General features: G+C 40.4%; 1 protein-coding gene across 6 annotated transcripts in view; it reads right to left on the reverse strand.

Annotated features, from left to right (window-relative positions):
- The window catches only part of Dmxl2 (Dmx like 2), a 174092-nt gene that overhangs the window by 123815 nt on the left and 23708 nt on the right, over positions 1-26569 (reverse strand). For all 6 annotated transcript variants that reach the window (XM_045160206.1, XM_045160205.1, XM_045160202.1 and 3 more), the window contains 3 exons: positions 14980-15058; positions 13610-13745; positions 12885-12951 (listed from right to left, as the gene is read on the reverse strand). In XM_045160206.1, coding sequence (XP_045016141.1) covers positions 12885-12951; positions 13610-13745; positions 14980-15058 — 282 coding nt within the window. The remainder of the gene's footprint in view (positions 1-12884; positions 12952-13609; positions 13746-14979; positions 15059-26569) is intronic.

Here is a 26569-nt window from a genome sequence, read left to right on the forward strand (position 1 = left end):
GCTTGCTTGCAAAGCCTTACAGCCCAAGTTTGATTGCCTAGTACTCATAAATCCAGATGCAGAGTGACACATCCATTTGGAGTTCATTTGGAGTGGCAAGAGGCCTTGGTATGACCATTCTCTCCCTGCCACCTCCCTCCCTGCTATCAAATGAAATATAAATAAAAATACTACTTTAAGGAATGGAGAGATTGCTTAGTGGTTACGGTGCTTGCCTGCAAAGCCTATCTAGTCCGATTACCTAGTACCCACGTAAAGCCAGATGCACAAAGTAGCACATGTGTCTGGAGTTTGTTTGCAGCAGCAGGAAGTCCTGGTGTGCGCTCGCTCCCTCTCTCTCTCCCCTCCCTCCCTCCCTCCCTCTCTTCTTGCAAATAAATAAATAAATCTTTTTTTTTTAATACTTTAAGCTAGATGTGATAGTTCACACCTTTAATCCCAGTACTTGGGAGGCAGAGGTAGGAGGATTGGTGTGTGTTTGAGGCTACCCTGAGATTACATAGCATTTTCTTTAGCTAGTTCCATGATAAAATATATATTAGACAATACATGTAAGAACATTTTAAAGAAAACACAAGTGTACCATCACAGTGGCATCATTAATAATAATTAAAATGGTAATGATACACATAGTAAATATGTACAGTACCAGGCTAGAGAGATGGCTTAGCAGTTAAGATGCTTGCCTGTGAAGCCTAAGGACCCCAGTTCGAGGTTCTATTCCCAGGTCCCATGTTAGCCATATGCACAAGGGGGCGCACGCATCTGGAGTCCATTTGCAGTGGCTGCAGGCACTAGCGCACACATTCTCACTCTCTGTCTGCTTCTTTCTCTCTGTCGCTCTCAAATAAAAATTAATAAAAATGAACAAAATATGCACAGTACCCAAGGTACAGGATGGAGAGACATTATAACCTGAATTTAGAGCACACTAAAATGGTACTAGACTAAATCATCCATATCCTCACCTAGCACTGTAGTCATTAAATCAAAGAATGACTGTCCTGAGAATTCATTAGTATATGTAAGTATATGATAAAGTCAAAAAAAAATATGTACAAGGTTGGGTGTGGTGGCGCAAGCCTTTAATTCCAACACTTGGGAGTCTGAGGCCAACCTGAGACTAATTCCAGGTCAGCCTGGGCTAGAGCAATGCCCGACCTCAAAAAGCCAAAAGAAGAGTGTGTATGCATGTAAATGAGGTGCTGAGAGTTGATTCAGCTGTTAAAGATGCTTTGTTGCAAAGCCTAGCAGCCTGGATTCAACTCCCCAGCACCCATAGAAAGCCAGATGCTCAAAGTGGCACACGCATCTGGAGTTTTCTTGCAACAGCAGGATTCCCTAGCGCACCCACACTCACTCTGTGCCTCTCTCTTTTGAATAAATAAATAAAAACAGTTTTAAATATATGAGGGCTGGAGCTGAAGAGATGGCTTAGCAGTTAAGGCACTTGCCTGCAAAACCTAAGGACCCAGGTTCTATTCCTCAATACCAATGTAAGCTACATGCACAAGGTGACACATGCATCTGAAGTTCACTTGCAGTGGCTAGAGGCCCTGAAGTGCCCATTCTCTCTTTCTCAAATAAATAATATATTAAAATATATAATTATAATATAATATTATAATTATATTATAATTATAATATTATATTAAATATATGAGGGTTGGAGAGATTGCTTAGTGGTTAAGGCGATTGTCTATGAAACCTAAGGACCCAGGTCTGATTTCCCAGAACCATGTAAGCCAGAGACACATGGTGGTACAGGCATCTGGAGTTCATTTTGCAGTGGCTGGAGGCCCTGGTGCACTCATTCATTCACTCTCTCTCCCTCTCTCTCACTCACTTTGTCTCTCTCTCTCTCATAGACAAATATAAAAAATGAAAAATATGAGTAAATAAACAGAGGATATATCTCAGAAATAGAGTGCTTTTCTAAAATACACAATGCCTTGGGATCATCCATAATACCACAAAGAAATACAAGTACAAAAAAAATTTTTTTTTAATTTTTAATTTATTTATTTGAGAGCGACAGACACAGAGAGAAAGACAGATAGAGGGAGAGAGAGAGAATGGGCGCGCAAGGGCTTCCAGCCTCTGCAAACAAACTCCAGACGCGTGCGCCCCCTTGTGCATCTGGCTAACGTGGGACCTGGGGAACCGAGCCTCGAACCGGGGTCCTTAGGCTTCACAGGCAAGCGCTTAACCACTAAGCCATCTCTCCAGCTCCCAAAAAATTTTTTTAATCCATGAGGTTTTTTTCAGGGTCAGACTTCAGAAGCATGAGATACTAGATGTTAAAGAGCCAAAGCTTTAGCTGGGCATGGTGGCACATGCCTTTAATTCCAGCAATTGAGAGGCAGAGGTAGGAAGATTGCTGTGAGTTCAAAGCCACCCTGAGACTACCAAGTGAATTCCAGGTCAACCTAGGCTAGAGGGAGACCCTACCTCGAAAAACCAAAAAAAAAAAAAAAAAAAAAAGAGGCAGAGCTTTAAAGCTAACTGCCATGCTAAAGATCAATACTATGAGTCAAGCGTGGTGTAGCCTCTGATCCTAGAACTCAAGAATGCTCCAAAAAATAAAATGAATTACACTAGTTCAAGTTATTTTTCCTGTGCTTGTGATTCTTTTTTCCTTTAAACCTTTAACAGTCCGTGCTTCTCAGATATTAAAAAAATGTTCCACGGGCAGTTGGCATTCAAACTTCTGTCTCTCTGCCAGCGGTGCTGGGATGACCTCACAAAACCTCTATGTAGCCATGGACAGTGTCACCGCCTCAGTAAAGAACCCTAACCCTGCAGCAGTTCTGCCTGGGACCCTCAGGGCATGAGGCTACAGCAGGAGTAGCTAACCTTTATGATGTCTGGTGACACAGGGATTTCTGCCTTCCCTGAATCAGATAACCCTTTCAAATGGATGGGACCTTCACAGAGCAGGTGGCATGGTGTAAAAAGATTTGAGGTTTAAGGCAGGTGTGGTGGTGTACACCTTTAATTCCAGCACTCTGGAGGTAGAGGTAGGAGGATCACCATGAGTTCAAGGCCACCCTGAGACCACACAGTGAATTCCAGGTTAGCCTGGGCTAGAGTGAAACCCTAACTTGAAAAAAAAAAAAAAGAGTTAAGGTATAAACTCCCTAGAATTCCCCAGAGGATACCCCACAGTGAAGTTCCACACACCCAGCTACCACCCCAACACAATACCAGGGTAACATTTGCCTGGACACCCTCAAGGATAAGTGGTCTGTCTTCTATGATGTTAGGATCACCCTGATCTCCATCCAAAGCCTGAACACATATGCTACCAACCTCTGGAAAACCCAACAGTTGATAAAATAAAAAACTACTCAAAACAGGTCTCCAGGGCTAGAGAGATTGCTTAGCAGTTAAACGCTTGCCTATGAAGCCTACAGCCCTGGTTCAAGGCTCGATTCCCCAGAACCCACGTTAGCCAGATACACAAGGGGGCACACGTTTCTGGAGTTCATTTACAGTGGCTGGAAGCCCTGGTGCGCCCATATTCTCTCATTCATATTCTCATTCTCCCTCCCTCCCCCCCTCTCTCTCTCCCTCCCTCCCCCTCTCTCTCCCTCTCCCCCCCTCTCTCTCTCCTGCCTTCTCTCCCTGTCTGTCACTCTCAAATAAATAAAACTAAACAAAAAATATTTTAAAAAATCAGGTCTCCAGCCAAGAGCCCTGGCCCCACTATCCAGTCTCTTTTGGTTTAATTTTTATTTTCTGTTTATATGGTCACTCTTTTTTCTTGATTTCTCTATGGACTCTGTATCTTCAGCTGTGGTGTTATTTTTGTTTGACTTATTTCCTTTTTATCATTTTATTTATTTTATTTGCAAGCAGAAAGAGGTGTGGGGAGAGAATGGACACACCAGGGCCTCTAACCACCACAAACATACTCCAGATGCATGTGCCACCATGTGCATCTGGCTTTACATGGGTACTGGGGAATCTAACCCACGTTAGGTTTTTCAGGCAAGCACCTTAACTGTTGAGCTGTTCTAATAATGAATATTAGATAAGTATGTTTTGATTGTAAATATTAAGTCTTCTTCAGCCCTTGCAGCAAATATTAAACACATTTTGATTGTACAAAAAAAGTGTTCTATGACTCTCTGCATTATATGCAGAAAATACATTATTATTCTTAGGTGACTGAATAGGCTTATCAAAATTTTCAAGGTTTTGTTTCTGAAATATAGTTTCTGTATTTTTCCTTCCAATTTGCTCTTGCTGTATTTATTTTCTCCTGTTGTCCTTTGTCTCCATGTTTAGGCAAATAAATTGTTTGGGTAGCTCTATGATTTGGGAGGGGAAAGAATGCCTATATGGCAAAGAACTTCCTGTAGGGTCTAGAGCCCTCCAGATAATAAACAGCAAAATGCAAGCTCCTTGACCCAACAACTGCAAAAAAATCAACTCTACCAATAACCTGAGTTAGGAAATTGATCCCTCCTTAGTTAAGCCTCCAAGTGAGTCCTCAGCCCACCTCACATCCTTCTGCAGCTTTTCTTAGCCTTCCCTCATCATAACAGGCAACTGAGCCATGCCAGGACTCCAAACCATAGGAACTGAGATAGTAAATGTGGGATAAACTGCTTATGCCTGTGGTAATTTGTCACATGGCAAAGATTGAATAGAGTCTCCCAATGATAATGTGAGTAAAATTACGGCAGACAAAGTGAATAAGGAATATAGTAGAGACTGTGTACAATTTTTAAAGGGTGCTTACAGAAATCCTCAACAACAGGAGGACATTCAGGAGTTATGAGGGGGCTGAAGAGATGGCTCAGTGGTTAAAGGCACTCACTTACAAAGCTGAAAGACTGGGTTTAATTCCCCAGTACCCACATAGTAGAACCAGATGCACAAAGTGGCACATGCATCAGGAGTTCATTTGCAGTGGTAGGAGGCCCTAGTGTACCCATTCTCTTTCTCCTCTTACTCTCAAATAAATAAATAATTAACAGGGAGTGGGAAGAAGCCATGCAGCTCTCTAGGAACTGAAATTTTATAAGCTAATAGTACAAGTGTTAAACTCTATGTGGATAACACATACCTAGCTTAAGAACAAAGATACCCATTTGGCTAGAATCAAGTATGCAATGGAGAAAACAGGAGTTCTTATTGAAGAAGAGCTCATTGAACCTGGAAAGCATAGTTAAAAATAGGCAGAACACTAGCCATCAGGGAAATACAAACTAAAACTACTTTGAGATTCTGCCTCACTCCTGTCAGAATGGCTGTTATCAAGCAAACAAATGACAATAAATGCTGCTGAGGATGAGGAAAACGAGGAACCCTTCTACACTGTTGGTGGGAATGCAATCTGGTCCAGCCATTGTGGAAATCAGTGTGTCGCTTCCTGAGACACCAAAAAATAGATTTACCATATGACCCAGACATACCACTCCTAGGCATATATCTGAAGGACTCATCTTACTACCTTAGACATACTTGCTCAACCATATTTATTGCCACTCTATTCACAATAGCTAGGAAATGGAACCAACCTAGATGTCCCTCAACTGATGAGTGGATAATGAAGATGTGGCACATTTATACAATGGAGTTCTACTCAGTAATAAAGAAAAATGAAATTATGGGGGCTGGAGAGATGGATTAGTAGTTAAGGCATTTGCCTGCAAAGCCAGAGGATCTTTGACTCTTCAGGACCCACACAAGCCAGATGCACAAGGGGGCATATGCATCTGGAGTTCGTTTACAGTGGCTGGAGGCCATGAAGTGCCCATTTTCTCTCTCTCTTTCAAATATATATATATATATATATATACACACACACACATGTATGTATGTATGTATGTATGTATTTAAACCGAGTGTGGTGGTGCACACCTTTAATCCCAGCACTTGGGAGGCAGAGGCAGGAGGATTGCCATGAGTTCAAGGCTATCCTGAGACTACATAGTGAATTCCAGGTCAGCCTGGACTAGCATGAGACCCTACCTCGAAAAACCAAAATACATATATTATATGTATATGTTAGTATACATATAATACATTAATATATTATATATATCATATGTATAAAAGAAAAATGAAATTATGGAAAATGGATGGACCTAGAAAGGATTATACTCAGTGAGGTAACCCAGGCCCAGAAAGCCAAATGTCACATGTTCTCTCTCATATGTGGATCCTTAGCTACAAATGATTGGACTTCTACATGAGTGGGAATAAAACTCAGTAGCAGAGGCCACTAAGCTAGAAAGGGGATATAAAGGGAATAGAGGGGGCGGGAGGGGGCACTTAATAGGATAGTACTGTATATATGTAAATAGAAGAACAGATTAATGGGGTGAAAAGGCCTAAGTGAGGTCATGGGAAGAGATTAAGTAAAGCAAAGGTGGAGGGACGGCTAATCAAAATCTAAGAGGATATAAATAAATTATAAGAAAACCTACGTTTTTGGACAATAGAACACTCAGAAGCCATAGATTGTTACTAGAAAATTTCCAGTGCCAGAATGAAGAATGAAAGAAAGAAAAGTGAACCTAATGAAAGTCCTGAATTTAGGCTAACAATATGTCTTGGCAGGTTCATCAATTGCAGCACATGCACCACTCTGGTGGAGAGTGTTACAATATGTTAGGCATGTCTGGGAGACAGACAATACATAAGATTTCTCTGGATCTTTCTAAATATTCCTGTGACTCTAAAACTACTCTTAAAAATTATTAAGGCTGGGCTGGAGAGATGGCTTAGCAGTTAAGGGCTTGCCTGTGAAGCCTAAGGACCCCGGTTCGAGGCTCGGTTCCCCAGGTCCCATGTTAGCCAGATGCACAAGGGGGCGCACGCATCTGGAGTTCGTTTGCAGAGGCTGGAAGCCCTGGCACGCCCATTCTCTCTCTCTCCCTCTATCTGTCTTTCTCTCTGTGTCTGTCGCTCTCAAGTAAGTAAGTAAGTAAATAAATAAATAAATAAAAATTATTAAGGCTCAAGAAAGTGCCAGGCATGGTGGCACACACCTTTAATCCCAACAGTCAGAAGGCAGAGGTAGGTGGATCATCATGAGTTCGTGACCACCCTGAGACTACATAGCGAATTCCAGGTCAGCATGGACTAGAGCTAGACCATACCTCAGAGAAAAAAGAAAAAAAAAAGGTACAAGGAAGGAACAGACTAAAGAGTCCAGAAGCAGACCAACAGAAATACATATATTTTACTCTATGACAAAAGTAGCTAAAGAGCAATCAAGAAAGAAAAAAAAGTATTTAATAAACTAGGTAATTCATAAAAATTAGGAAAATCACTAAAGGTGAAAGACAACATATAAAATTTCCAGATTCCACACTAGGCGTTCATAAGCTGAGGTCCACTGACCCTCAAGTTCCATGGATATAAAAGATACTTTTAGCCTGGTGTGGTGGTACAGGCCTTTAATCCCAGCACTCAGGAGGCAAGGGTAGAAAGATCCTTGTGAGTTTGATGACAGCCTGGAACTACAGAGTTAGTGCCAAGTAAACCTGGGCTACAGTGAGATGCTACCTCAAAAAAACTGGGGAAAAAAAAGTTACTTGTGACACATCACTGGTACCACCTCATCAGCTGTCAGTTCCAACTGAAAGCACAGTTTTGTGCATACAGTTGTCCAGAAGCTGGGTAAGGACTGAGAATCAAAGCAGCCCATGCAACCAATTATGTGTGAAAAATATGTATAAAGAATACAGTGTATGTGAGGGATGCTAGCTCCCAGAGTGCTCAGAGATTTAAGCTAGTTAATATACTTAATAACAGGCATATCAATATGCTCATTAAGTATAAGCCCCAATCCAGCACAATCTGCCTGATCATTCCTATATATATGTATGAATCTACAAGGTCCACTTCCAGAGAAACCAAGAAAACTAAAACCCAAAGATTGGTTGGAGAACAATTACTTCTCTATTTCCATTACTGTTATTTTAAGGAAGTGCTTCAACAAAGCAAAATAGTATTAGTACATGTGATTGTTTCAGAAACCACATGACAATTGCTACACACCTCATGTTTTCTACAATCACCTTACTTGGAAACTGTCACTTAAAGGGAACCACCAATAAACTGCACATGACTGCAATCTTCTGTCTTGTGCAGTTTCTCTGTCCATTATGTTCATGCAACTGCTGAGCAAAGACCTCTGTGTCAAGTAGTTACTCTGTCACAAACAAAACACGTTTCAACAACTAGGAATTAATTCAAACAGCCATGGGTGAATTCTGGTGTTCCTGGAAAGACCAAGCTGTTTTATGTTTTGTTTTTTTCAAGGTAGGGTCTCACTCTGTAATCTTAGGCTGGCCTTGAAATCACAGCAATTCTCCAACCTGTGCCTCCCAAGTGTTGGTATTAAAGGTGTGTGCAACCACACCCAGCAAGCCCAAGCTTTTGCCTCATGAATATATAAAAATTTCCATTTACAATTAAATACAATTTGCTCATATTTTAAAATGTGATTTTTGTCACTGAATGCATTTATTAAAGTATATATCTTGGGCTGGAGAGATGGCTCAGCAGTTAAGGCATTTGCCTGCAAAGCCTGATGACCTATGTTTGATTCCCCAATGCTCACATGAAGCCAGAAGCACCAGGGCCTCCAGCTGCTGCAAACAAATTCCAGATGCATGTGACACCTTGTGCATTTGACTTATGTGGGTCCTGGGGAATCAAACCTGGATCCTTTGGCTTTGCAGGCAAGTGTCTCAACCACTAAGCCATCTCCCCAGCCCTCACCAATACATTTTATAATCTGGAGGCTGTATTTAGTCTATTATAAATTCTACTTTATGGTTTTAGTAATCATCACACTGTGAAGAAGCTTTTTTCTCTAGATTTCCAAAAAGATTCATGTCACAAAAAGGAAACTTCAAGAAGCTCTGGTCTGAAGCAGATACATACCCAAAGGAATCTAAGTTAGCAAACAACAAAGAAACCTGCCCACCCATCTTAAATTCAGCATTATTCACAACAGCCATGTTCTAGAAGCAGCCTAGGTATCCATAAACAAAAGAGTATATAAATAAAATGCGTGTGTTTGGGGGGGGGGGTTGGCTAAGAAAGCATCTCACTATGTAGCTAAAGCTGGTCTTGAATTCCTAATCCTCCTGCTTCTACCTCCTAGGTTCTGGGATCACAGGTACGGCTTTTGTACTGTTTTAGATGCAGGGTCTTGCTATGTAGCACATGTTTGTCTTAAACTTATGCTCCTCCTGCTCCAATGTCAGCCTTCCAAGTGCAAGGAATATAGGCATGATCCAACAAAGCCTGTCACAATGGAGTTTTATTCAGCCATAAAGAACAAAAGTGACTTCTGGCCAAGACGGCAACCACCTAGCTGCGCTGCAACTCCCAGGGAAAGAAAGACCAAATGGCTGATCCTTCACCAGGCCCTTACAGGGAACACCTGAATCACAAAGACACTGGAGAGGGTATGATGAAGACTAACCTTAATCTTCTACATCTTCCTTCTCCCCCCTTCTCCCGCTCCCTCCCTCCCCCCTCCCTCCCTCTCCCCCCCCCCCACTCTCTCTCTCTCTCTCTTCTCTCTAATGCTTGTATATTAGTTATCTTTTTCCTCCTTTTCTTAGTGGGCACTGACCTGTAACTCCCAGTACCAGCATGGGGCTATCATCCACAATGAGCTTTTGATCTGATCACAGAGACCTACAAGGTTTCCTAAAAGACAGATTTCTGTCAGAGTACTTGATAACCCACCAAAGGTTAGTGGTAAGACCCTACTGCTGAAGACACCTTATGTGGTTGACATGTAAAATTGAATGGTATGGCTGGAAGTTGGAAGAGAGTCAGTCCCCAGACAGTGCATCTAGTGCCAGAAGGTGCTACACAGGCAACTGGGGGAAACTGACCAATATCTGCCCAAGCAACTCATGGTCTAACCTACTTAGCAGCAAATAACCTGTTGTGATGCCCACACAAGTGCAATAGTGGCACACAGCCATGGTGGGGAACCAACTGCTCTTGATTTGGCTAACTGATCCCCTCTGTGGTACGGGACCCATAGCTGAAGCTGGGAAACAAATCAGAACCATATCCAAATATAAGCCTACTCTCCATTATCAAGCTACCATCAATCATGGGCTACAAGAGAGCCTACACCTATTAAATTCTCTAAAACAAAAAAATCAAGGGTTATTTCATTTGTCCTGGTGCTAACTTACTCTATGTTGGAAAATCTGCTTTTCTTTTTCAGATAGATGTAGAACCTAAGGAGAGAGCCACCCCATCATACCTCAAAAGGGCCCCGGCTGAAACTAAAAAAATTGGCGAAAGCAAGGTGCTGCTTTCCTGATGAACTGGATACCAGCACAAGGGGAAAAGAGATCAACACAGAGAAAAATCAACTCATACCAAATCAGAGAGCCAGAGCCCCAGAAGCCCCCAATACCTCATCACTGAAGCAGACCAAACATGAACCCAACATGGCTCAGGGAAATTTTGTGGAAGAGGGGGCAGAAAGAATGTCAGAGCCACATGTTGGTTCATGATATTCAGAGACATTTATCTTAGAGACATTTATCTTACCCATAACTGTGGGCTAACTCCACAATGCATGACCCAGATACCTCAACAAGGAGGGGCTAAGGGGAGGAGGTAGGTCACAGATGAGCCTAATAATGGTACCAAACTGACTTGATTTGCTGAATACAAAACTAATAAATTTTTAAAAAGAACAAAAGTATATCACTTGTGGAAAAAGGATGGGGGGCTACAGAGATGGCTTATTGATTAAGGTCCTTACCTACAAAGCCTAAGGACCCAGATTTGATTCCCCAATATCCACATAAAGCCAGATTCATGAACTGATATATGTGTCTAGAGTTCATTTGCAGCAGCTAGAGGCCCTAGTGTGCCCATTCTCTCTCTCTCTGCTTAGAAATAAATAAACTATTTTTAAAAAAGAAAAAGGGGGGGCTGGAGAGATGGCTTAGCGGTTAAGCGCTTGCCTGTGAAGCCTAAGGACCCCGGTTCGAGGCTCGGTTCCCCAGGTCCCATGTTAGCCAGATGCACAAGGGGGCGCACATGTCTGGAGTTCGTTTGCAGGGGCTGGAAGCCCTGGCGCACCCATTCTCTCCCTCTTCCTCTGTCTTTCTCTCTGTGTCTGTCGCTCTCAAATAAATAAATAAAAAATGAACAAAAAAATATTAAAAAAAGAAAAGAAAAAGGGGGCTGGAGAGATGGCTTAGCCATTAAGTTGCTTGCCTGTGAAGTCTAAGAACTCCTGTTTGAATCTCCAGGTCCCGCATAAACCAGATGTACAGTGACACAAGCACACAATGTCACACATGTGCACAAGGGGGTGCATGCGTCTGAAGTTTGTTCACAGCAGCTGAAGGCCTGATCTGCCCATTCTCTCTGCCTCCCTCCCTCCCTCCCTCTCAAAGTAAATAAAAGAAAAAGGATGAAATTGGAAATTATATTAACAAAATAAGTCACAAATATTGCATGTTTTCTCTATTATACAGAATCTAGAGCAAAGAAAGAAAGAAAAGAAGCTGGGAGGTGGAGGCAGGAGGATTGGGAATTTAATTTAAGGCTATACTCAGCTACAAAGTAAGTTTGCTGCTAACCTGGGCTACATGAGATTCTGTATCAAAAAAAAAAAAAAATCAAAGAGAAATGAGCTGGAGAGTTGGCTTATGGTTAAGGTATTTGCCCTCAAAGCCTCACCCAGACTCCCCAGGACCCATATAAGCCAGATGCATAAGGTGACACATGCCTCTGGAGTTTGTTTGCAATGGCTAAAGGCCCTGGTGTGCCCATTCTCTCTCCCTCTCTACCTACCTCTTTCTCTCTCTCTCTCTCTCTCAAATAAATCAAATAAATGTTTTTAAAAGTGCTTCCTTTAAAAGAAAATCAAAGAGAAAGGGGGAGCAAAAAGAACAAAAGAGAGGGAGTATAAAGGGGCCTATTTTAGAACAAGTTCTATTTTAGAACATACAGGATGGAGGAAAGGGAGAAAAAAGGAATATAGGGACCTATCTGATCTTTTTAAAAAAAATAAAAACATTTTTCTGGGGCTGGAGAGATGACTCAGTGGTTAAAGGCACTTGCTTGAAAATCATGAGGCGGGTTCTATCCCCCCAGTACCCACGTAAAACCAGATGCACAAAGTAGCATGCGTCAAGTTGGTTTGCAGTGGCCAGAGGCCCTGGCACACCCATACCTACTCTGTCTACCTCATTGCCTCTCTTTCTCAAATAAAAAAATTAAATATTTTTTTTAATTTAATATGGCAAAAAAAACTTTTAATATTTTGGGATGGATAGATGGTTTAGTGGTTAAGACACATGCCTGAAAAGCCTAAGAACACAGGTTCTACTCTCCAGAACTCATGCAAGCCAGATGCATACGTGGTGCACACATATGGAGTTTGTTTACAGTGGCTGGAGGCCCTGGTGTGCCCATTCTCATGCTCTCCCTCTTCCTCACCCCCCCCATAAATAATTTTTTTTTAATTTTTTTTTTGTTTTTTGAAGTAGGGTCTCACTCTAGTCCACCAAGCTGACCTGGACTTCACTATGTAGACTCAGGGTGGCCTCAAACTAAGGGCAATCCTCCTACCTCTGCCTCCCAAGTGCTGGGATTAAAGGCATAACCCACCACGACCAGCCAATAAATAAAATAAAATAAACTTTAATTTTTTTTGCAAGAGCATTGTACATGCTAAGGAAGTATTCTATTTCTGAGCTACATGTCAAGCCTCACAAACATTTTCACTATTCTTCAAGTCAGTTTTGCAGGCAGATTGTCTCAAATGCACAGATAAAACTGGAAAAAATAGATGAAACTAAGTAAAAAATACTTTTGGTTATTTTATTTCTTTTTTTGATTTTCTGTTGGTCTTTTACCTTTCCAGCAGTAGCAAAATATTCACCATCAGGAGACCATTCCATCAAATGTACAGACACTGAAGTCCTTAAAAAAAAAAAAAACTTAAATAGTTAGCATATTTACAATGTGGCACACTGTTGGTCAAGATAAGATTTCATAACATCAAAGTCACAGTGAGAAGTGTGTTCTCCCACCCCATGCACACTTACAATACAAACAAAATATTTCATCTTCTGTAAAACATAATTAAAACTATTCCAAAGTACACTTTAGAAAATGAAAAATGTAACTAATAATGATACATGGCATGTCTACCTCACTTCCATACCCCAGCAACATCCTAAACATAGTGTCATGTTAAAAGCAAACTCATCATCTTCTTCATATGACCCATGCTAATGTTAATGGGATAACCATCCTACCATTTCAAAGAGCAGCTGGCCTTTCCACCCCAGCTTCCCCACCCCACCCCCATCCACATCTCATTCACTAATGAGTAATTGCTGTGTATTAGTCCTATCAACTCAAATCCTAGAACTACACTTATGAAAATACTGTCCTTTTTTGGAATAATAACTAAAGCACAGATTTAAATAACTTTAAAGTAAGTTTTTGTTAGGAAAAAAGTTTACTTTCTAGGCTTTTGAACATGTTAGAACCAAAAAAATAAAGATCTTTATAAGAAGAAACATAATTTAAGAAGCATTTTTCATCAGTGAGCATAACAGAGTTAGACACTAACTTGCACTGCCAGATGCATTTCCAATCATTTAAGACAGGGGGAATTTTATTATCAATTTCTTCTTCCTCTTCCAGAATATCACCTCCTGGAGGAGCCCACAACTGAATACAATCAGTTGCTGTCAATAATCTGTTATCTGAAAATTAAGAAATGTTCTGGTAAATAAGCAAGGATTGTGCAGGGAAAAAATGCATACATAGGCTTCTGTTAAAGACTATAAACTATTAAATGAGAAAGCAAAAGTATCTATTAACAAAACACCTTAGGTGTATCTATTTAAAAGAAATCACCTAGAAGAAAAAGGAAGAAAAGAATCCCTAGCAAAAAATTTGCTCCAGAAACAAATCATTTTGTAGGATGACTGTGACTTTTTTTTAGAGATATGTAATTTCAGGATTACTGGATTAAATAATTTTTCAAGGTTCATGAACTTAAAAAAAAAAAAAAAGAGTCCATAGCAAGAAAGATTTCTTAGGGAATACTCATAGACAAAACAAAAGCAAAGGAGGCTGGACATGGCAGCGCTCACCTTTAATCCCAGCACTTAGGAGGCAGAGGTAGGAGTCTGTCATGAGTTCAGGGCCACCTTGTGACTACATAGTGCATTCCAGGTCAGCCTGAGCTAGAGTGAGACACTACCTTAAAAAAAAAAAAAAAAAAAAAGCAAAGGAATAGCTATCAAACAAGTCTTAAAATAGCAAAAGCAGAATAGCAACTCCCTAGACTCTCAAATACAAAGTACATTCTCAGGATATAAAACATAATTAGCCAGGCGTGGTGGCACAGGCCTTTAATCCCAGCACTTGGGAGGCAGAGGTAGGAGGATTTCCATGAGTTTGAGGCCACCCTGAGACTACATAGTGAATTCCAGGTCAGCCTGGACTGGAGTGAGACCCCCACCTCGAAAAATAAAACAACAACAACAAAAATAATTAAAATGAAGTTTTCTACATGGAATATAAAATAACCCTCATTGTTAATGCAAAGGGGGGAACAACTACTATCATTATATTCCTAATCCTTAGAAATTAAAAATAGTAATTTCCTGAAATGCATATGATAATAAAATAAGGTAAAAGGGTGTTTTGGTCTGTTTTGTTTACAATTTTGTTTTTAGTAAGAATAAGATGTATCACATATTAATTAAGGAAACAAATCACTGTTTATTGAAACATTGAAAGGCAGGGACTGAAAAGCACAGGGTAGTAAGTTAAGCACTATATAGTGTATACCAAGAAGGAAAAGCACACTTATCAACAAAAACATAACATTGATCATTTTATAAAAAATATGAAAGACTGCCACATTTTAACTATACATTCAAAACAAGTATTTCATTTTAATAATTTCTAAGCATAACTACTAAATACCTTGAGGGTCCCAGGCTAAATTGTATGTCACGGAACTCAAAAAAAACTGCCCCGTTTTAAGCCACTGACACTTGAGTTGCTGAAACATGTAGAGAGAAAGAAAATAAGAGAGTGATAAGCTTTTTAAATGCTTCCAAACTTTACCAATTTTACCACTTCCTTCAACTTAAGACATTATGATCTAAAGTAAAAATATTAATCCTGTGGTGCTGCACGCCTTTAATCCCAGCACTCAGGAGGCACAGGTAAGAGAATTGCCAAGAGTTCAAGGCCACCCTGAGACTTCATAACAGAGAGACTTCACAGTGAATTCCAGGTCAGCCTGAGCTAGAGTGAAACCCTACCTCGAAAAACAAAAATACAAATAAATAAATAAAAATAAAGGTATTAAAGCCAAGCTCATCACCTGGCTAACCTGTCTTCTTCACATAACCCATGTTAAGAGGACAACCATTCTTCTGCTTCAAAGACTGGCTACCACCTTCCATCACATCTTCCCATCCATATCATTCCAAGTGCCGAGAATATAGGGCTAAACCACCATACCCAGCTGCAACACATGCAGTTCTATTACAAAGATGCTCTCAAATGTTTGTTAAAACAGAATCAATGCTGGCTGGAGAGATAGCTCAGCAGTTAAGGCGCTTGCCTATAAAGCCCAACAACCCTGGTTCAATTCCCCAGTACCCATGTAAGGCCAGATGCACAAGGTGGCACATGTATCTAGAATTCATCTGCAATGGCTAGAGTCCCTGGCCCATCCATTTTCATTCTCCATGACGTGAAATTCACTATGTAGTTTCAGGCTGGCTTCAAACTCACAGCAATCCTTCTAGTCTCCTGAGTGCTGGGATTAAAGGCATGCGGCACCATGCCCAACTAAATGTTTTGTATTTTATAATCAGGGAAATGCCATTTTTCTTTTTCCTTTTTGTTTTTTGAGATAGGGTCTCACTCTAGCCCATGTAGTCTCAGGGTGGCCTCAAACTCACTGCAATCCTCTTATCTCTGCCTCCCAAGTGCTAGGATCAAATGAGTATGTCACCATGCCCAGCTACTACATATTAATCTAAGTAACCAAAATACATCAATGAATAAAAAAATAAGTTGCCCACTCATAAGGAACTTACATTCTAATTGTAAACAATAAATAAACAAGTAAACAAGGTAAATGCTATGGGAAAAAAGTTTAAAATAGATAAGCAGGGTTGCTATGATGGCTCACATGTGTAATGACCCCATTGTTCAGGAATTCAAAGCAAAAGGATACTCCCAGTGCCAGACTAGACTGGGCTGCACAGTGAGATGTTGTCTCAAGGAAAAAAAAAAAAAGAGGTGGGGGGGAGAATGAATGATAAGGGGATAAACATTACTATTTATTTATGAGACAGAGAAAGAGAAAGAAAGAGAGAGACTATGAGCATGCCAGGACTACTAGCCACTGAAAACAAACTCCAGATGCATGAGCCACCTTCTGCATATAGCTTACATGGGTCCTGGGTAATTGAACCTGGGTCCTTTGGCTTTGCAAGTAATCACCTTAACCATTAAGCCATCTCTCCAGCCCAACATTCCTTTTTTTTTTTTTTTTTTAAGAGGCCAGTTCCATGAGAGGCACTGAAACAATAGAGATTTTTTTTTTTGCTTCTTTTTATTTATGTATTTGAGAGCAACAGAGAGAAAGAGGCAGAGAGAGAAAGAGAGAGAGAATGAGCATGCCAGGGTCTACAGCCACTGCAAACAAACTCCAGATACAAGCGCCCCTTTGTACATCTAGTTTACGCGGGTCCTGGGGAATCGAGACTCAAACAGGGGTCCTTAGGCTTCACAGGCAAGCACTTAAGCACTAAGCCATCTCTCCAGCCCCAACATTCCAATTTTTAAAAAAGCAATTTGGATGAAGAAATTTCAAAGACAACATCCAACTCAAAATCCCCAAAGGGGGCATGTAACTGAGGAACAGTAAAATATCACTATGAATGGGGTGGAACCAGAGAGGGCAAGAGCAGTAAATGAAATCTGAGGTGGAATAAGTGTGAGGCTTAGGAGAAGGAAGATTATAGTCAATTGTAAAGCTTTTAGACTTTTAATCCTAAAGAAATATGGAGCCCTTATAGAATTTTAAAAAGTATTGTGCCTTCTCTGTTAAAAATAAAGAAAAGGGGGACTTGTGGTTAAGATGGCAGCATAGGAACCACACCACAGCAGCCTAGGGGAGAAAAAGAAAAAAAAAAAGCAAAATACACTCTTCTAAAAAGTGAGGTATACATAATAAAATTACCAATGGCAGCAGAAAAGTAGGAAAGATCCAGAGCCCGCACAGGCAGGCAGAAGCAGCTCCACCAGCAGCAGCACCAGGTCCACAGAACCACAGCTTCCAAGTCCCGGTTGAGCCACAGGAAAAGCCAGGTGAGAGGATTTTCCACTCACACTGGAGCTCTTCGCACTCAAGAAAGGTGGAGAACCGCAGGGAACAACGGAGGAGCAGATTACAAGGTAGAGGATCACATAGACCAGCAGTAGAACTAGAGCCACCATCCACAGCCTCCCCTCCCCCAACCCTGGCACAAGCACCTGCAAGCACCAGAGGCCTGGGAAGGAGCTCACAGCACCACAGACCTGGGGAGGAGCTCACAGCACCAGAGACCTGGGGAGGAGCTCACTGCACTAGCACCTCAACCAGAGCAGCCCAGCCAGCCTGCTTGAACTCAGGTGCACCAAAGAGGGACCCAGGCAGGAGCGCAGCAAAACTGAGACCAAAACCATCCCAAAAGGGAACTAGGATTACGCCAAGTCAGTACCCGCCAAATAAGCTTGGTATATAGGCCTGAACAGGAAGGGCTAATTGCACCTTCCATATCAGGATAAATTATAGGTCAAATCTGATGGATGGGCAGATTTGCCATTGTTAAATAAGCTATATTTGGGGCTTGTTATTTGTTGCTTCTTGATTTAGAGTGGCTTTGCTTCCTCTTCTGTTGAACATTAGAGAAGGGTCACAGTTGGTCACAAGCCAACTTGAACCCTCAACAGACCAAAAATTTTAACCTCCTTGTTGACAGGATTAATTAAGGGTGTGGGGCACCACACACCCTAAGGGACAGTGATTTTTGTTAGAGGACCTGGTTGTCATAATACCTACTCTTGCATAAATACTCCGTGCTGTTTTTCATTGAAAGTGTACATTGTTTAAATTTTAGAATCTGCCTGTATTATGTTCCAACCAGCCTAAGTGAATACTCTTATAGCAGGAAAATCCAATATCAAGGATCACTTTTATAGATACTCTGAGAGTCTTGAGAGCCACACCTAGCACCTTAAGCTCCTACCCTGAAGATATATAACATCAGATTGATTGACACATCTAATAATGCTGCAGCTAACTAGAAAATCCAAGCATTAAATTAATCCAAGATGCAAAAGTAGATATATAATAACACAAGAAATACCAAACATCAAGACAGTATAACTCCACCAAAAAGTATTAATGAGTCAGAAATGACCTCCAGTGAGGATGAGTTAGAGGAAATGCCTGAGAAAGATTTCAAAAGAATGATAATAAACATGCTCAAAGAAGTTAAATAGGAAATTAAAGGAATAAAAAAGGAAATAAAAGGATTCAAAGAAGACACAGGACACCAATTTAATGAAATAAAGTGGGCAATACTAGACATAAATAAGGAAATGGAAATAATTAAGAAAAACCAGTCAGAATTACTACCAATGAAGAACACAGTTAATGAAATATTAAACTCTGTAGAAAACCTCAACAGTAGAATAGATGCAGGAGAGGAGAGAATATCTAAACTGCAAGACCAGGTGGCAGATCTAATACAGTCCAACAAAGAGAAAGACAAACTAATAGGAAAGTATGAATGTGAATTTCAAGATATTCAGGACACTATGGAAAGAACAAACATAAGAATTCAGGGTAGAGTAGGAGGAGAAGAATTTCACTCCAAAGGCATAGTAGGTGTTTTCAACAAAATCATAGAAGAAAACTTCCCCCAAATTGGGAAAGAGGTGCCAATGCAGACACAGAAATCCTTTAAGAGAACAACCAGACAAAACCTGGAAAGAACCTCTATTTGCCATATTATAATTAAGCTACCAAACATACAAACCAAAGAAAACATATTGAAAGCAGTTAGAGAGAAAAATCAAGTTACCTACAAAGGCAAACCCATCAGAATCACAGCAGATTACTCAACACAAGCTTTAAAAGCCAGAAGGGCTTGGAGTGATGTATTTCAAGTTCTGAAAGATAACAACTGTCAACCAAGGTTACTTTATCCTGTAAAGCTATCCATTCAAATAGACAGAGAAATAAGGACATTTCACAACAAAAGCAGGCTAAAGTAATATTTGAAGACAAAACCACCTCTACAGAAAATACTTGAAAGAATCCTCCATGCTGAAGAGAAAGAAAAGCACACATATACAGAACCTGGAAAAAATAAACAATAATCAAATACTAGTTAACACAAGAAAACAAAGGTAAAACCAGAACAACTACCAAAAAAATGGCAAAAATAAATAAACACCTTTCAGTAATATCACTTAATATCAATAGCTTCAATGCCCCAGCCAAAAGATATAGGTCTGCGGACTGGGTTAAAAAGCAGGATCCTACAATTTGTTGTCTCCAAGAAACTCACCTTTCTACAAAGGATAGACATTATCTTAGGGTGAAAGGTTAGAAAACAGTGTTTCAAGCAAATGGGCCTAGAAACCAAGAAAGGGTTACTATCCTAATATCTGACAAGGGAGACCTCAGTCCAACATTGGTCAAGAAAGATAAGGAAGGTCACTTTATATTGATTAAGGGCACACTCCAACAGGAGGACATTACCATCCTAAACATATATGCACCTAACATGGGGGCTCCCAAATTCGTCAAACAAACAATATTAGAACTAAGGTCACAGATAACACCTAACACAGTGATAGTGGGTGACTTCAACATCCCACTCTCATCAATTGATAGGTCATCCAGGGAAAAAACAGAGAGGCATTTGGATTAAATGAGGTCATAGAAGAAATGGACCTAACAGATATATACAGGACATTTCCTCCAAATGCTGAAGAATATACATTCTTTTCAGCAGCACATGGAACATTCTCTAAAATAGACCATATATTAGGACACAAAGCAAATCTTAAATACAGGAAAATTGAAATAATTCCTTGCATTCTATCTGACCACAAATCAAACTACAAATCAATAGCAAGAAAAGCTATACAGCACACATGGAAACTAAACAACAATACACTACTAAATGATGAAAGGGTCAATGAAGAAATCAAGAAGGGCCGGGCATGGTGGCGCATGCCTTTAATCCCAGCACTCAGGAGGCAGAGGTAGGAGGATTGCCATGAGTTCGAGGCCACCCTGAGACTACAGAGTTAATTCCAGGTCAGCCTGGACCAGAGTGAGACCCTACCTCGAAAAACCAAAAAAAAAAAAAAAAAAAAAATCAGGAAGGAAATTTTAAAATTCATAGAGTAAAATGATAATGAGAATACAACATATCAAAAGCTTTGGGACACAATGAAGGCAGTCCTAAAAGGTAAATTTATAGCTATAAGTGCCTATATTAAGAAATTAGAAAGGTCTCAAGTAAACGACCTAAAGCTTCACTTTAAAGCCTTGGAAAAAGAAGAACAAGGCAAACTGAAAATCATACACAGGAAGAAATAATAAAGAGTAGGGCAGAAATTAATGAAAAAGAACCAAAAAAAAAAATCCAAAGAATCATGAAACAAAGAGTTGGTTTTTTGAAAGGATAAACAAGATTGATAAACCTTTAGCAAATCTGACCAAAAGAAAGAGAGAAGAGACACAAATTAATAAAATTATAGATGAAAAAGGCAACATCACAACAGACAGCAGAGAAATTCAAAAAAACATAGGGACATACTAAAAAACATATATAAAACATATACTCAAGTAAGTATGAAAATATGAAAGAAATGATTTCCTTGATTGATATGACCTACCTAATTAAATCAAGATGAGATTCATCACTTAAATAGACCTATAACAAGTATGGGGATCCAAGCAATTATCAAAAATCTCCCAACTAGGGCTGAAGAGACGGCTTAGCGGTTAAGCCCTTGCCTGTGAAGCCTAAGGAGCCAGGTTTGAGGTTTGATTCTCCAGGACCCACATTAGCCAGATGCACAAGGGGACACACACATCTGGAGTTCGTTTGCAGTGGCTGGAGGCCCTGGGGTACCCAATCTCTCTATATCTGCCTCTTTCTATCTCTGTCTGCTGCTTTCAAATAAATAAATAAAAATAAACAACAACAACAAAAAATCCCCAGGCCCAGATGGATTCATTGGTGAATTTTACCAGACCTTCAGGAACTAATACCATTGCTTCTTAAGTTTTTCATAAAATACAAAAAGAAGGAATCCTAACCAAACTTCTTGTACAAAGCCAGCATCACCCTGATACCAAAACCAGGCAAACATAGAACAAAACAAGAAAATTATGGGCCAATCTCCCTCATGAACACACATGTAAAAATTCTCAAAAAAATATTGGCAAACAGAATACAAGAATATATCAAAATAGATCATTCACCCCAACCAAGTAGGCTTTATCCCAGAGATGCAAGGATATTCCAACATATGAAAATCGATAAATGTAATACATTATATGAATGGACTCAAGGATAAAAAAATCACACAATCATCTCAGATGCAGAAAAAGCATTTGACAAAAATCCAACATCCCTTCATGATAAAAGTCCTACAGAGACTGGAAGTAGAAAGAACATATCTCAATATAATAAAGGCTATTTAGGACAAGGCTAGAGCCAACAAATTACAAAATGGGGAAAAACTGGAAGCTTTTCCACTAACATCAGGAACAAGACAAATGTGTCCACTGTACTCACTTTTATTTAACATAATACTGGAAGTCTTAGCCAAAGCAATAAGGCAAGAGACACACATAAAAGGGACACAAATTGGAAAGGAAGAGATAAAGTTATCATTATTTGCAGATGACATGATTCTAAACATAAAGGATCCTAAGGAGTCTACCAGCAAACTGCTAGAGCTGATAAACACCTACAACCATGTAGCAGGATAGAAAATAAATACACAGAAATCAGTAGCCTTCCTATATGCTAACAACAAACACACAGAGGATGAAATCAGAGAATCACTCCCATTCACAATCGTATCGAAGAAAAGAAAGTACCTTGGAATAAACCTAACCAAGGAAGTAAAGGATCTCTACAATGAAAACTTTAAAACACTCAAGCAAAAAATTACAGAAGACAGTAGGAAATGGAAAAACATCCCTTGTTCCTGGATCGGAAGAATCAATATTGTGAAAATGGCAATCTTACCAAAAGCAATCTACACATTTAATGCAATCCCCATCAAAATTCCAATGGCATTCTTCACACAAATAGAAAAAACAATCCAAAAATTCATTTGGAATCACCAAAAATCTTGAATATCTAAAACAATACTGAGCAACAAAAATAAGGCTGTTGGTATCACCATACCTGCTTTTAACCTATACTACAGAGCCATAGTAACAAAAACAGCATGGTACTGGCACAAAAGCAGACGTGTAGATCAATGGAACAGAATAGAGGACCCAGATATAAGTCCAGGTAGCTATAGCCACCTGATATTTGATAAAAATGCCAAAAATACTCACTGGGGAAAAGACAGCCTCTTTAGCAAATGGTGCTGAGAAAACTGGATATGTAGCTTAGAAGGATGAAAATAGATTCTTCTTGCTCTCCATGCACAAGAATTAAGTCCAAATGGATTCAAGACCTTAACATCAGACCTGAAAATCTGAAGCTGATACAGGAAAAAGTAGGGGAAACCCTTCAACATATTGTTCTTGGCAAAGACTTTCTGAATATAATCCCAGTTGCTCAAGCAATAAAACCACAGATTAACCACTGGGACCTCATGAAATTACAAAGATTTTGTATGGCAAAGGACACTGTGAATGAAGCAAAAAGGCAACCTACAGAATGGGAGAAAATCTTTGCCAGCTATACATCTGATAGAGGACTAATATCTAGGATATACAAAGAACTCAAAAAATTAAATAAGAAATTAAACAAGCCAAATAAAAAAATGGGTTATGGACCTAAATAGAGAGTTCTCAAAAGAAATACAGATGACATATAAGCATCTAAAAAAAAAAATGTTCTCCATCCCTAGTCATTAGGGAAATGCAGATTAAAACTATGTTGAGATTCCATCTCACTCCTGTCAGATTGGCTACCATCATAAAAACAAATGACCATAAATGCTGGAGAGGACATGCAAAAAGAGGAACCCTTCTACACTGTCGGTGGAAATGCAATCTGGTCCAGCCATTGTGGAAATCAGTGTGGAGGTTCCTAAGAGAGCTAAAAATAGATCTACCATATGACCCAGCTATAGCACTCCTAGGCATATATCCTAAGGACTCATCTCATTCTTAGAAATACCTGCTCAACCATGTTTATTGCCGCTCAATTCACAATAGCTGGGAAATGGAACCAGCAGAGATATCCCTCAACTGATGAGTACATAACAAAGATATGGCACATTTATACAATGGAGTTCTACTCAGCAGTAAAGAAAAATGAAGTTATGAAATTTGCAGGAAAATGGATGGATCTGGAAAGAATTATACTAAGTGAGGTAACCCAGGACCAGAAAGCCAAATGTCACATATTGTCTCTCTTATATGGATCCTAGCTACAGATGATTGGACTTCTGTGTGAGTAGGAAGAACACTCAGTAGCACAGGCCAGTAAGGTAGAAAGGAAATATAAAGGGAATAGACAGGGAGGGAGGGACAGGGATACCCAAGAAGATGATATTGTATATATTAAGTAGAAGAACAGATTATTGGGGTAAAAAGGTCTAAGTGAGGTCAGGGGAAGAGATTGAGTAAGGAAAGGTGGAGGAAGGGCTAATCAAAATCAAAGAGGATATAAATAAATCATATGGAATCCTCCAGTTTTGGACAATGGAATACTCAGGAGCTGTAGATTGTTGTTAGAAATTTTTCACTGCCAGGGATGGGATAACTTGCAGTGAGTTGTTGGCCATGGAGGTCCCTGATGCCCCCAAAACATTATAGGCCATTGTCGAGGCCCCTGGTTTCCCACCAGGAATAGATGGTAAGACCCTATTGCTGAAGACTCCACATAGTTGGGCTGCAAGGCCACTGTTAAATCCTCTTGGAACTGAGCTGATCACCTCCTCCATGTAGACCAGCTGACAGAAAGCTGGAAGAAGCCATTCTGCATGCAGTTCAATAGGAGAAAAAGAAATCACCAGTGAAGATACTCAACAGTGGACACTGCAAGCCTTATATTTGGCCAGCCAGGCCAGATGAGCCAACAGGTGCAATAGTGGCACATCTGTCATGGTGGAAACCACCTGCCCTCTAATTGGACTGGAGGCCCAATCCATGGGAGGGAACACATCCCTGATACTGAAAACTTACAACAAAGGTAGTCATGAGCCCTAGGGCTGTAATGTCTGTTGCTGTATGACTAAATGTGTATACTATGCTTATCAAACTGCCCAGTAGGCACTTCTCTTAATATTCATACCTATATATTAATGCTACTCTCACTTTTGGTAGAGAATCTTCTCTTTTTAGATGGCAGTGACCTTGGGATGACTCAGAAGGCATCATGGTGCTAGAAAGAAGTTACCGGAGTGCTGAATATGGTGATATCTCTATCACACCTTCTACGGCTCAAGGTCTAATTCGGAAGAGGTGACAGAAAGAATATAAGAGCCAAAGGAAGGGTAGGACTCCTTACAACATGCTCCCCCCAGACACAAAATAGCCTGGATATCCATGACCTCACAGTGCCTGACACTACCTACACAAGACCATCATAATAGGAGGAAAAGATCATGACATCAAAATAAAAGAGACTGAGATGGTGAGGGGAATATGATGGAGAATGGAGTTTTAAAGGGGAACGTGGGGGGAGGGAGAGTATTACCATGGGATATTTTTTATAATCATGGAAGTTGTTAATAAAAATTTGAAAAGGATGGGCTGGAGAGATGGCTTAGCGGTTAAGCACTTGCCTGTGAAGCCTAAGGACCCCAGTTCGAGGCTTGGTTCCCCAGGTCCCACATTAGCCAGATGCACAAGGGGGCGCACGCGTCTGGAGTTCGTTTGCAGAGGCTGGAAGCCCTGGCACGCCCATTCTCTCTCTCCCCCTCTACCTGTCTATCTCTCTGTGTCTGTCGCTCTCAAATAAATAAATAATTTTTTTAAAAAAATTGAAAAGGAAAAAAGAATAAAGGTAAAGGGGCTGGAGGGATGGCTTAGCTGTTAAGGTGCTTATCTGCAAAGCCGAAGGACCCAGGTTCAAATCCCAGTATCTAGGTAAGCAAGATGCACAAGGTAACACATGCATCTGGAGTTTGTTTGCAGTGGCTGGAGACCCTAACACGCCCTTTCTTTCTCTCTCTCTCTGTCTCTATCTATCTATCTATATATCTCTATCTCTCAAATAATAAATGCAGAATAAAGAAAAGGGATTAAAACAGGAAACATATCTTATACTAGTGTTGCAGTCCGGTTAGCATTGCTGGTAGAAATCACCCAACCAAGAGCAGCTTCTGGGAAAAAGAGATTTATTTTGGCATACAGGCTCGAGGGGAAGCTCCACGATGGCAGGGAAAAACGATGGCATGAGCAGAGGGTGGACATCACCCCCTGGCCAACATAAGATGGACCACAGCAACAGGAGGGTGTGCCAAACACTGGCATGGGGAAATTGGCTACAAAGACCATAAGCCCGCCCCCAACAATACACTCCCTCCAGGAGGCATTAATTTCCAAATATCCATCAGCTGGGAACCTAGCATTCAGAACACCTAAGTTTATGGGGGACACCTGAATCAAACCACGACATTCCACCCCTGGCCCCCATAAACTGATATCCATACATGATATAAAATATAATGCATTCAGTCTGACTTTAAAAGTCCCCATAGTTTTTATCAATCTCAATGATGTTCATACATCTCCATAGTTCAAGATCTTTAACTGAGCCATAATACCAAAATATAACCTCAAAAAACCCTTAATGGCACAGAATAAATATTCACACTGCAAAAGATGACATTGGGCATAGCAAAGAAACATTCAACCAATACAAGATTTAAAACAACCAGGGCAAACATCAAACTCTGTAGCTTCAAGTCCAGCAACTCTAGCCAGTGACAAGTCTTCAAGTCCGATAATTCTAACCAGCAACAAGTCTCTGGCATTCCAATTCCGCCCCTCCAGCTAGGCTCCTCACAGTCCTGGAAAACATCGGGGCCAGCAGCTCCTCAGCAGTCATCTCATGGTCCCGGCATCTCCACTGGGTCTCCACTGCAAGCCACGGTTCATCCTCATGGCCCCATGGGGTCTCTATGCAGGCAACCAACAAACCTGCTTCACACTGCCCATGGCCATTTCCAAAACACAAGACCGTGTTGCAAACTCAATGACCCTCTTTCCAGCATTTCTTATACTCCACGATACCAGGTAGGGTGCCAATTTGTTAATCCAGGGGGAATAAAGCAGACT

This window comes from Jaculus jaculus, chromosome 10, assembly GCF_020740685.1.
Source record: "Jaculus jaculus isolate mJacJac1 chromosome 10, mJacJac1.mat.Y.cur, whole genome shotgun sequence".
Taxonomy (NCBI): Eukaryota; Metazoa; Chordata; class Mammalia; order Rodentia; family Dipodidae; genus Jaculus; species Jaculus jaculus.